Raw genomic sequence first — 12,522 nt, forward strand, 5'->3', positions numbered from 1 at the left:
TGTTTTGAATAGGCGCCCTCTAGCGGGCGGAAGAGTTACATATTGCAGCTTTAATACTTTTTTTTTGCCATAAGTAGACAATAATGTCAAACTTTGATAATAAACTAAATAAATTTGTTCCAAAAGTGTTAAGAATATTGTAAGTTTCCTCCCATATAAAGTTAGACGAGCATTGTAATACTGAGACTTTTATGGTTCTTTTGTGTCTGTGTTTTGTGGATTTTGGAGCTTTTTGCCTCCATTATTTAAAATTTCTTCTTTTCTGTTTCACAGCTGAAAGAAAGCTATACGAGTCTGGAACAGCATGATGGTGGGTAAATGAGAGTATTTGTATATCTGTGAATATATATTTGGCTGTATTGTTCTAGTGCATATACTGATGCAACATTTGTCACCATATATGCAACCACTTTTTATACAGCAAGATTTTAAGAAACATTTAAAGTATACTCGTTAATTTATTAGTTGCTTGTATAAGCGCGTCTACTGTATTAAAAGAAGTATATAATCTAAAAGGTGTGTGTGGATGTGTGTATGTGTGTGTGTGTGTGTGTGGGGGGGGGGGGGGGTCATTTCAATTTCAATTATTTTTGGCATTTTCTACCAGCTTAGGTATTTCACAGCAACTCCTTTCTCAATTTGTATCAAGCATATGCTGTTATGATGGTGTTTGATGGACACAGCAGCAGAGGATTATGGATCAGGACATTGCGTTTCTGATGAGCATCGCAGAGAGACTGAACACGACTGGTTCTGCAGCTGTATGGTAATTCACAGCACTGCAATCTGACATGTACAGTCAGAATTAGCATTTTAGCTTGTGTCTAGGGCTTTGTTGTCATATGATCTTGTATATGATTCATTCTTTATACCAGTAATATTGTTCTTGTTATATGAAGCTGCAAGAGAAGCTGGGCTTGTTAACTGGTGATTTCAATACACCGTTTTGACAGTGTAGCATTGCTTTATCTTTTTTTCACGTGTGATATTGACAGGAATAAGGAGGATAATCATTAATAGAGGTTGCGGAGGAACTTGTGAGGCACGACGAGTTTGCACCATTTTAACAGTTCTAGTTAGTAGAGAGCACAAAAACACTGAAACGCTTCAGTTTAGTCACACAGCCAGCTGTCCGCTCTGAAGTGATTTCATTTCCAGAACGACTGACAGACCCAGAATGGCCGCTGATGCCTGTGTTTGAGAGTTTGATTGAGACCGCTGCTGGCATTCAGTCAAACAAGCAGTGCCAAGACTCAATGTCAGTCAGAGGCCGCAGTTTCGCTGCCAAATACACCACACACACACACACACACACACACACACACACACACACACACACACACACACACACACACACACACACACACACACACACACACACACACACACACACACACACACACACACACACACACACAGAGTAAGTCCTCAATAAAGACATTAACATAAGATATCCTGGAACTAAAAATGAGCAACTGAATGAACAGGAAATACTTCATTTATCAGTGTATTAATTTGTTACAACAAATAGTTTTAAAAAGGAAATCTCTTTTAATCTCTTATGGCGCTACACTATTTAGGGTCAGTAATGTTTTAAAGGAAATGAATACTTTTATTCAGTTTTAGTCAGATTACTTTTAGTCAGATTAATTGATCAAATGTAAAAGACTTTTAGGTATCACTTTACAATAAAGTCCCAGTTGACAATCAGTAATGCAAAAATACAGCTGTTCATTGTTAGTTCAGTCAGGTCCATTAAACAATATTAACAGATGCACATTTTAATTGTAATAATGTATCAATCAATGTTGAAATTAACAGTAAAATAAGATTAATATCAAATGTTTAATTTGTTCATTGATAGTTCATGTAAACTAATGTAGCCTACTAATCTTGTCTTTTAACAAAGAGAACCTTATAATGGAAAGTGTTACCGACATTTATAGTGTTAAAAAAGATTTTCAAATAAATGCTGTTTTTTACTTTACCAGTTCCTCAGTTCAACAAAAAGATTCACTAAGACACACAAAATAAGACAGCATCCAAAAACAAGGTTCTTGTCTTGTTAGTGCCTTTCAGACAGAAGATGAAAGTGTGCCCAGAAGTTAATTATGGAGAAGTGATGTCATTTAGACAGCAATATTTGATCATACAGGAATCACAATTATCTGAGGCCTTACCGAATAAACATTTCATTTTCAGAAGCATGCGAACACACTCTTATAACTGTCTGTGAAAGCAAAATCGGAAGTAAACGGCAGTCCCATGAGTTATTAATTCTCAAAAATGTGTTTGGTATGTGAGGCAGAAGGTTTCTTGACAATATTGTGTTGAAGTCATACTTTCCTGGCTTGCTGGTGTGTGTTTGTGTGCTCGTGTGCGTGTGTTTGTTTGTGTGTGTGTGTGTGTGTGTGTGTGTGTGTGTGTGTGTGTGTGTGTGTGTGTGTGTGTGTGTGTGTGTGTGTGTGTGTCATAAATAGTTATTAAGGATCTTTTGAACATGGTCTTAAACAGGTGTCATACCAGCAATGTGCACACTGATAATTGTGTGTGTGTGTGTGTGTGTGTGTGTGTGTGTGTGTGTGTGTGTGTGTGTGTGTGTGTGTGTGTGTGTGTGTGTGTGTGTGTGTGTGTGTGTGTGTGTGTGTGTGTGTGTGTGTGTGTGTGTATGTGTGTGTGTGTGTGTGTGTGTTTGTGTGTGTGTGTGTGTGTGTGTGTGTGTGTGTGTGTGTGTATGTGTGTGTGTGTGTGTGTGTGTGTGTGTGTGTGTGTGTGTGTGTGTGTGTGTGTGTGTGTGTGTGTGTGTGTGTGTGTGTGTGTGTGTGTGTGTGTGACCAGAGACCAGAAGCCGTCAATGTTGTGAAAACAGACTATATTTCTACTTGACACAACATGGCGCCCGTGTCCCTGACTGCCGTCAGATGGTCATAAAGTAAAGCCGTCCGTAGATTACTGTTTTGTGTGCTGAGAATGTGAGAGGAATGTAAGTTAGCACAAAGAAAAAGACAAGGGTAAATCACAGTGTGTAATCAAAGGTGTTCAGAAACCATGAGAATGTCAAGGAGCAAAAATTACAACAGCAAATGTAAACCTTTACATGTTTAATATGATAGAATAAGTCAGTGAGAGGCTGTGTATTCAGACATCCCACCATGCAAAAACTAATTTTCTGGAGATGAGGGCTGTCTACATGACAATAACACAATAAAAATTAGCGTCGTTAAATGGATAGTTCACCCCAAAATTTTAATTCTGTCATCATTTGTGCTGCGTCCCAATTCTCCTATGACCTAAAAGTATGTACTCTTTTTGTGAAGAAAAAGAGTACATACTTTGTGTGTGTATCAGAAGAGTATGCAAGCTTTGGGACATACTAGCCTACTTCGTCATCTTTAACGAACTCTGTCGTGCATCCTGTCACCGTTTAAACTGCCCTGACAATCATCGTCACAACACACAGCCTATGACATAGTTATGGCGTACACTCGACGCTGAAGTATAAATTGGGCTTAAGAGTGTGCGTCGAGCTCTTCAACATACTACGATTTAGGACATACTAATACTATTTTAGAATACTATTTAGAATGGATAGTAGCCTATACGAATTGGGACGCAGCCTTAAGGGGGTCGCACACCGGACGTGAAGCTCGGCGCCGCGCCACGTCTTTAAAATTCATTTTCAATGAGTGTGGCAGCATTCGGCGCCTGTCTGCGGCGACTCGGGAAGTTGTTTTAAGTCCTGCTGTGCCACAGAGTTCCATTTCATGGTTTTATATTAAATATATATTATATTTTCCTCAAATCGTCAATGTATATACTAATTTCACGCCGTGCTACAAGATACACCCATCTTGCAGTATTTCTTTCAGAAGCCGATTCAAAATTGAGCCTGGACGTATATAATGTGCGCATCCGGTGTGCGACCCCCCCCCCCCCCCCCCTTACTCTCCCTCAAGTTTTTCAAAAACCAAGCAGACCTCGTTCTCCATAGACTTCCAGAATTTGTTAACTTTATGTTAGTCAGTGGGTGTAGTCCATATTCTTCCAAATATCTTCCTTTGTGTACAGCAGAACACAGACTTGTATACAGGTTTGGAATAACTTGCGGTGAGTAAATTATGAAATGATGACAGAATTTTAATTTTGGGGTGAACTATCCCTTTAAAGCAGACTCTATTTGACCCTATGCATCACCCGTAGTCAAGTTTTGCGGGTTTTCCTACACCAAACTAACATCAAACAGTATTTGTAGCGCTCCTCACATCTACTGATCACAAATAGCTTTGTCACTCCTGATTAGAAGCATAATCTCAGATTTAAAATTATGTCCTTTTTATCACAAAATGTAAACAAGATTATGTTTGGGCGCTCTTAAATGTGACGCGATAGATCGCGTCAGTGCCTCAGTTCACTCGTTTTTTATTCCACTTAAGTTTTTGCGCTAAAAAACATGCATGAGCATCAACAGGTATGTTGAAAGATACAGTAACAACTTACCGAAATGTCTCAGTGTAGTCGTTTAATTTGTGTTTCAATCGCAGAAAGATTACAATAAAACCGATTGTATGTCACAACATTGCACTTAACATTAACGTTGTTACCTCAGGAAAGTTATCAAATGTACACAGTTCGTTAGCTAACTTAGCTATACAAACACTAGAGAGGAGCTTATTTACTGTTAGTTATGTTTGAATACATTTTTCATAAAGACAAATGTTAATGAAAACTATGTGTAACAGTTGTATACAAACATTTCAGGTTTTATTCTCTCTGAAAATAAACAGCAGTTCAATATATTTGGGCTCTCAGTCTCGGACTCTGTTGCTTAACCTCTTATAGCAATGTAACTTAACTTACCAAATAAAAGGGTTAACGTTACCTTCTATAGTTTTTAGCATTAGTTAGAAAAATAAACAATTGATATTGGCAGATATCATTCTGAATAATCAGTAACTTTATTGGCTAAGAAATTTGGTATTATATAATGCCATAGAAAAATTGTTCTAGATTATATTTTGTATGTAATTTTGTAGATACTACCATACTTACATTAAAGTATTTCAGAGAAAGAGAATTGTGATGAATATATAATAATAATAATAATAATAATAATAATAATAAATTCACAGTAAACACTTTCACTTTCAAATCTTTTGAATAAATGTTGAATGAATCATGTTGATATTTTGCTCTCATTATTGTTATGGATCTGTTTATAATAGTGCATAATTGATAATTCGTCCTACTCTAACACTAAATGCTCTAAATGGTAAATACTAGAGGCTTATTCTCTCTCTCTCTCTCTCTCTCTCTCTCTCTCTCTCTCTCTCTCTCTCTCTCTCTCTCTCTCTCTCTCTCTCTCTCTCTCTCCCCCTTCTCTGTCCTCTAAGAGCTGTGTTTTTGTCTCAGAAAACTTTGTGTCTGAGTGGTTTATTCTGCACATTTATTTTTAACAGCAGAAACCGAGACAGTGTGGGGAATCCTCCCAAAAGCCTTTGGGAAAGAGCCCTTGACTGAAACCACTCTGAAACCCTGGAGCAGACTCTTCCGATGGGCTTCCCTATCATCCTGTTTCCAGTAAAACAAGGTATATAGGCTGAATAACTGTAACTAAAATGATTAAAGTCTCACAAACAAATGCACTGTGCATAACAGTGCTTGTAGCAAGTTCGACAGTAATTGTCTCTAAAATTGTTGTTCAGGAGATGAATTGAATTTAACGTGCTGCTTTAATGGCCACAGTGACCCTTTAAAGGGAATACATTTAGAGAATCAGAGAAGATTTTAGCTTGCTGACTGGTCTAAACTCTCGGATGGGGCATCACGAATCTAAACCGCCACCACTAAACATTAAATCTAAAAAATGGAAACAAAATAGTGTTGACACAACACAAAGAAGGTCAATAAAGGTCAATATAGAAAGTTCTCACCTGTGTATCCAGGTGTCGTGGCAGTGATTCTGTGGGGAACACGAGGAGACAAGCGTAGACTTGCCCTCACCTGATAGAAGCTGCAAGTGACAGAAAATTATTGAATTATTACAGATTTTATTCACAGATTACAAAGTGAAAAGACCCAGAATAAGACCTCATTTGAATATTCATTATGAATATGGAAATGTACAAGTTTGCCGAAACACAGAGCAAGTTACACTGTGCTTAAAATAGATATCCTTGCTTAAAAAAAATAATAATCAAGATATAAACAAAGATCATATTTCTTTTTAATTGAATAATATACAGTCCTTGAAATCTGTGATCATGACATTAATTGTGGTTAATTTAATGTTTCGACCCATTCAAATGGTAATAATATTTCACAATATTGCTGTTTTTACTGTATTTTGATCAAACAAATGCAGCCTTAGTAATAAGCATAAGATGATTCTTTCAAAAACATTAAAAAAAATATGAATTATTACAAACTTGATGATTTTTGATCATTTTGATCATTTATACACTATATTGCCAAAAGTATTGGGTCAAATCAACTTTATTCATATAACGCTTTTACAATGACGATTGTTTCAAAGCAGCTTCACAGTGTTAAACAGGACAATATTGAAACAAAATTTGATTCGTCGTTCTGGAGAAAACGATGATGTTATCAGCTTATTTTAATTTATCATATAGCCACAATGTTAACAGATCAGTTTTATAGTTTATACAATTAATTAAAGAGTTAGTTCACCCAAAAATGAAAATTCTGTCTTAATTACTTACCCTAATGTCGTTTGACACCCGTAAGTTACAAATGAAGATAAAAATAAAATATAAATCCAATGGCTCAGAAAGGCCTTCATTGACACCAATGTCATTTCCTCTCTCAAGACCCATAAAGGCACTAAAGACGTCGTTACAAAGCCCATCTCACTACAGCGGCTCTACAATCATTTTATGAAGCCACCAGAATAGTTTTTGTGCGCAAAAAAAACATAAATAATGACTTATAAAGTGATGGGCCGAACCGTACTGAATCAGCGCATTTCATACTTTTTTTTTTTCCGCACAAACTATTCTCGACACTTCATAAAATGATTGTAGAGCCGCTGTAGTGAGATGGGCGTTGTAACGACGTCTTTAGTGCCTTTATGGGTCTTGAGAGAGGAAATGACATTGGTGTCAATGAAGGCCTTTCTGAGCCATCGGATTTCAACAAAAATATCTTCATTTGTGTTCTGAAGATGAACGGAGGTCTTAGAGGTCTAACGATATTAGGGTAAGTAATTATTGCCAGAATTTTCATTTTTGGGTGAAATAACCCTTTAAGACCTAATAAATTAATTTTATTTGGATATTTAGTTGAACAACTTACAGCGAAATTGTAATGTCCCCAACTGAGCAAGCCAAGCCAAAGGCAACAGTGGCAAGGAACCAAAACTTTTGTTCCTTGAGGGACACCCCTCCAAATCACTAAATTCAGGTGTTCCAGTCACTTCCATGTCCACAGGTGTATAAAATCAAGCACTAGGCATGCAGACGCTTCTACAAACATTTAAGCTCAGTGAACTCAAGCGTGGTACCGTGATGATAGGTTGGCACCTGTGCAATAAATCCATTTGGGAAATTTCCTCACTACAAAATATTCCACAGTCAACTGTTAGTGGTGTTATAACAAATGTGGAAACAATCTGGAACAACAGCAACTCAGCATGAAGTGGTAGGCCACGTAAAATCACAGAGCGGAGTCAGCGCATGCAAGTCGCCAACTTTCTGCAGAGTCAATAACTACAGGCCTCCAAACTTCATGTGGCCTTCAGATCAGCTCAAGAACAGTGTGTAGAGAACTTCATGGAATGGGTTTCCATGGCTGAGTTCCAGGTAAATATTTCTCCCTCAAAATGGCCCTGCCCGTGAGGTACCACTTTTTCAAAGTTCAGGAACTTTCGAGGGATGCCCTTCCCAACTATGTTGGTAAAGTTTTCTTCAAATGTGACTAAATTATTCATCCCTTCAGGAGAAAATGGCAATAAATAATGGACATAATTTCTGTTCCTATACCACTTACACTGACTCAGGCCAAGATAAAGAGCTGTTTATCTGAACGGCGTGAAATCTTATGCAGTGAATCTCTGTTAGATAATAAATAATGATAATGAATTAATGTAAAAGCTTAGTCGGCATGTTCGGACGGCACAGGCTCCATCAGGGGGATTGTACAAAGGTCACCTTGGCCAGTGAAGTGACTGCGGTTGCATGTTAAATGTTGAATCACTTTACAGATCACACTCTTTGGAGATCCTGGGCCGAGTCAGGTCATCCCTGTACATCACCTCAGCTCCTCAAGAACATCTACAGCACAGTATATTGACAGTTCATGCTTAAAAATACGGTATGTCTACAGCACATGTCCAAAGCAGACACTTCCACATCTACAGCAGATGCTAAACACACCTGTAGTTGTCATGTTAAATCATCTACAGAATGCTTCAACAAAATACATTATATGCACTGTATCCTCCTGTCCTAAAGTGTCTACTAAAATGTCTGTTGCACATGCTAAAACATCTCTACAGTGCAGTACAAGCTGTGACATGTTTGAAATAAATGACTTACTGTAGCAGCATGTGCTAAAATGTCTGTGGCGCATGTTAAAGCACGTTTACAGCGTAGCACAAGCTACATGTGTGAAATGATATAGCACCTGGTAAAATGTCTCTATCACATGTTTAACATACATGCATTCAGTATTGAATGCTGCTAAAAGCACAGCTTCTTAAAATGCTTTATTTACACAAAAAAAAAATTATTTTGCCATTTTTGTACATTTCACACATGGAATTAAAGTTGGCATGAAACAGAAGTTGCAATAGTCTTTTCTTCCCTATTGTGACATCTGAAACTGCCTCTGGAATGAGAACATTTAGGGCGGGACTTGATTTGGCCCTTCTGAATTGAATTTGGACTATGCTAACTAAATGGGATGGGTATTGCATTTTTGGAAGCATGTGAATTAAAAAAAAAAAGTGCACATAAATAATTTATAATCAGGGGTGCATGTAGGTTTTTCAGTCTGGTTCTCATGAGAGATCCTGAAGATCTAGGTTGGTGCTCACACTGCACACAGTGTGACCCATTAAATACTGCACTCCCTGTATTGAACACACACGTTCAGTATTTAATTGTACTTTCTGAACTCAGTCACAGTAATCCAGTAGCGGTGGCTTTGGGAATGGCCTCACAGGGCAGCGAAGCATTCTGGGAATTGTAGTCTTTCATCCCCATGAAACAAAAATACATTTTCTGTCTTATCTCAGTCTAGAAGGCACCAAATTCAAAAATAACTTCACATTTCTACTACATTAATGACCCAGTTTAAATACAGATTCATCTTCCCAGCGCTGAAGTACCCCTTTAACATTATCTGTTGTGACGGTTCATTTTCGTTTTAACAGTTTTTATTGGATTTTTTCACTTGAATGTGGAATTTTCAGCAGCACATAGTGAATCGTAAGCATACAAAAATGTTGTGGTTGTATAATACAAATGTTAACTAGTATGAAAGATATGACGGTTTATTTTATTATGGTTGTTGTAGCGCTGTGCTGGAATTTATTTTCAAAGATGTAACGTGTCTATTAATGAGTAAAGCTACAGGAATGGCTTAAGCTAGTCAGCATGAGATTTTTTTTAAAATTATTTTAGAGAGAGAGATTTTCTCAATCAGAGCCGAAGTACAACCAAAACAGTGTTCTTCTGCACAAGTAGAGAAAGGCAGAAAGTTACATAGTGTGCCTAAAAATAAAATTAACAAAGGGAACAAGAACATACTTTTCAAGATAAGCGTTTAAATAAAATTAATTTATTTTAATTTTGGACCTACATTTTTTTAGTCTTGCCCCTGCACTGAAAAATAGATATAGTGGCCACTAATTACGCATTTGTTCTCACAACTTCTTTGTACCAATTCATTCCCTCATTTTATTAGTGTTAAAATAATTTTTGTGTCAAAGTAGACAAAAAGCTATCAATGAATTAAGAAGACTTAAATTATGAAAAGTGATTTGGATGACTTTTATGAGACCTTTATGGTGCTTTTGTGTCCGTTTTAAAGCTTAATATCAAATAAAACTGTAAGTGTCTCTGTTTCACAGAGAAAAGAATGGTTTGGAACTATATGAGGTTGAATAAATGATTACATTTATTTATTTATTTATTTATTTATTTATTTATTTATTTATTTATTTATTTATTTATTTATTTATTTAGTGAACTGTTGATTAAATCTGCACTAGAAAAATTTGTGCACTGTAAAATAATATTGTTGGTTTTAGTTAAAGTAACCTGGTTGCTTTAAAATTGAGTTAGTTGAAATTATGAGTTAATACAATGAAGGACATTGTTATAATCAACAGAACTCAACATATAATTATTTTCAGAAAAATATCTGAACCACATAAATTACAAAGTGGATATGACAAAAGAGAAATGTTACGATAACAAATCATGAAATTATTTTTTATTGTTTTTAGATATCATGACAGTGATTTGTTTTGTTAGCATGCATTTTGTCATTTTCTGTTTCACCAAATCCACATCATAATCTTCAACCCCATACCACACACACACACACACCAACGAATGACTGCCCATCAAATCCTTAATTCCCAAACAGATTCTCCACGCTCATTATAACGTATGCTGTTTGGCTCCACCAGACATATATAGGCTAAAGGTGTATTAGTTCAGTCTGTCCTGTTCTATTGTTAGATCCTTCTCTTCGGAGCAGGAACTACAGGGGCTGTTAAAAACAAACAGTATATTACAGCGGCCTGTGTCTTCTGGGGATTTCAGAGGAGATTCAGAGCTTTAGCGTTCTGCTTTATGGAGGGGGAAGGGGCAGTCAAATCTCTGCAAAGCTGATGTTTCATCCAACGGCCTTGCTTTAATCTCAGAGCAGACACGATGAGCTGAACAACATTATGAGTGACCTCTTCACCATCACACAGCTGTCAGGAGACTGGATGAGGAAATACTATTCTAGATCAGCTGACAAACAGTCGTCTAATGAGACGTAACCGACTGTAGATGCGCTGCTCTTGGGTGTCTAGCTTTATCGTAGACTCGTTTTATCCAAAGCACTGAGCAAACTTGTTAGTTTTTTTTTTTTCAGAAACTTTGTTGATCACCCTTGGGATGGAGCTGGCAACCTTTGTGTTAGCACTGCCCTGTTCTTAAAGACAACATGAACGTTCCCTTTAGCATTCTGTGGTTTTCAAGTCTTCCTAATGAAGTTGCTTAAGAGTTCAGAAAACATTGGCATGATGGTTATTCAAGTGATTTTTGTCAGAATATAATAGGCACATTTTATTTACAGGACAGTTTAATTTTATCATTTTCTTACACAAAACTGAAATTATAGCTTAAAGAAAGTGTTTGATTCAAATTGTCTGTGTGCTGATTTGCAGAGAGAAGGAGAAAAAACAAGAATTATGGCGGAGGAAATGGTTGGGGAGGTACGGGGAGCGAGAATTGTGTTCTGCAAAAGGTAAATTTAAAATTTTGCAATGTCCTGTTGTTGCGGCTGGTAAAGCAAATGTTTGTGCTTTGTTTCTGTTTGATATAATTGTAAACATACCTATTAAAACACTGATATTCTGGTCCATCCCTGAACCTCCCACGGTCCCACCTCCCATCTTGCTCTCTCATTGGCTGTCGGTCGTTGCTTATTCTCTCAGAGCGCCTTTGATAATTCACACTGCACGATTTTCAGTAGACCAAGCACGATTTGCTTATGATATCGGGCATTTGCAGCGATTTTGCAAAAACTGTCGGTTAGTCAAAATCGGGGCTTAAACATTAGTTATTACATCAGTTCATCGCGATCATGTTGCATCGGGATCCTGCGGGGCTCTGCCAACTCCACTGTTAATGCACAATTTATATTAATTATGAGCAAAATAAAAGCTGAAAATGCCTACAACTCTTCATATATATATATATATATATATATATATATATATATATATATATATATATATATATATATATATATATATATATATATATTATTATTATTATTTGCACTAAAGCAATTTGTACAGTAACACCAATATTTATTAAATGCGTCTATAAAATTTGATTTCATGTTGTCTTGAACCCATTAGCAATCACCTTTTTGCCTTCTCCAATTAATTTTAAATGGACCTGCAGTGACATGAATTTTAGTTTATTGTCCTAAAAACGTACAGAATTATAAATGTTAGTAAAATTATGTTTTGAACTATTTTAATATATTTGTGTAGTGCATACATAATTTTTTGTTGTTGTATTTTTTTATATTTATTATGTACTGCCATTCAAAAGTTTGGTGTCAATAAGACTTTTTAACATTATAAATTATTATTATTATTATTATTTCAAAGAAAAAAAAATTGTTCTTTTGAACTTTATTCATCGTAGAATCATGAAAAAGTAGTACAGTTTCCATGAAAATGTTAAGCAGCACAACTGTTTTCAACATTGAGCACCAAATCAACATATTAGAATGATTTCTGATGGATCATGTAAGACTGAAGACTGA

The 12,522-nt window shown here is 36.3% G+C and overlaps 2 protein-coding genes across 2 annotated transcripts in view; one reads left to right on the forward strand and one right to left on the reverse strand.

Moving 5' to 3' along the window:
• fam135b (family with sequence similarity 135 member B) overlaps nucleotides 1-12,522 on the reverse strand; it is a 75,992-nt gene that overhangs the window by 43,223 nt on the left and 20,247 nt on the right. Inside the window, exon 3 of the mRNA XM_067425546.1 lies at nucleotides 5,931-6,010. Within this exon, the coding sequence (XP_067281647.1) occupies nucleotides 5,931-6,010 (80 nt within the window). The remainder of the gene's footprint in view (nucleotides 1-5,930; nucleotides 6,011-12,522) is intronic.
• Nucleotides 4,340-12,522, forward strand: part of LOC137047715 (collagen alpha-3(IX) chain-like) — a 94,561-nt gene continuing 86,378 nt past the window's right edge. Inside the window, exons 1-4 of the mRNA XM_067425548.1 lie at nucleotides 4,340-4,468; nucleotides 5,457-5,587; nucleotides 8,222-8,331; nucleotides 11,408-11,487. The gene's annotated coding sequence lies outside the window, so the exon portion shown is untranslated. The remainder of the gene's footprint in view (nucleotides 4,469-5,456; nucleotides 5,588-8,221; nucleotides 8,332-11,407; nucleotides 11,488-12,522) is intronic.

This window comes from Pseudorasbora parva, chromosome 19, assembly GCF_024679245.1.
Source record: "Pseudorasbora parva isolate DD20220531a chromosome 19, ASM2467924v1, whole genome shotgun sequence".
Lineage (NCBI taxonomy): Eukaryota > Metazoa > Chordata > Actinopteri > Cypriniformes > Gobionidae > Pseudorasbora > Pseudorasbora parva.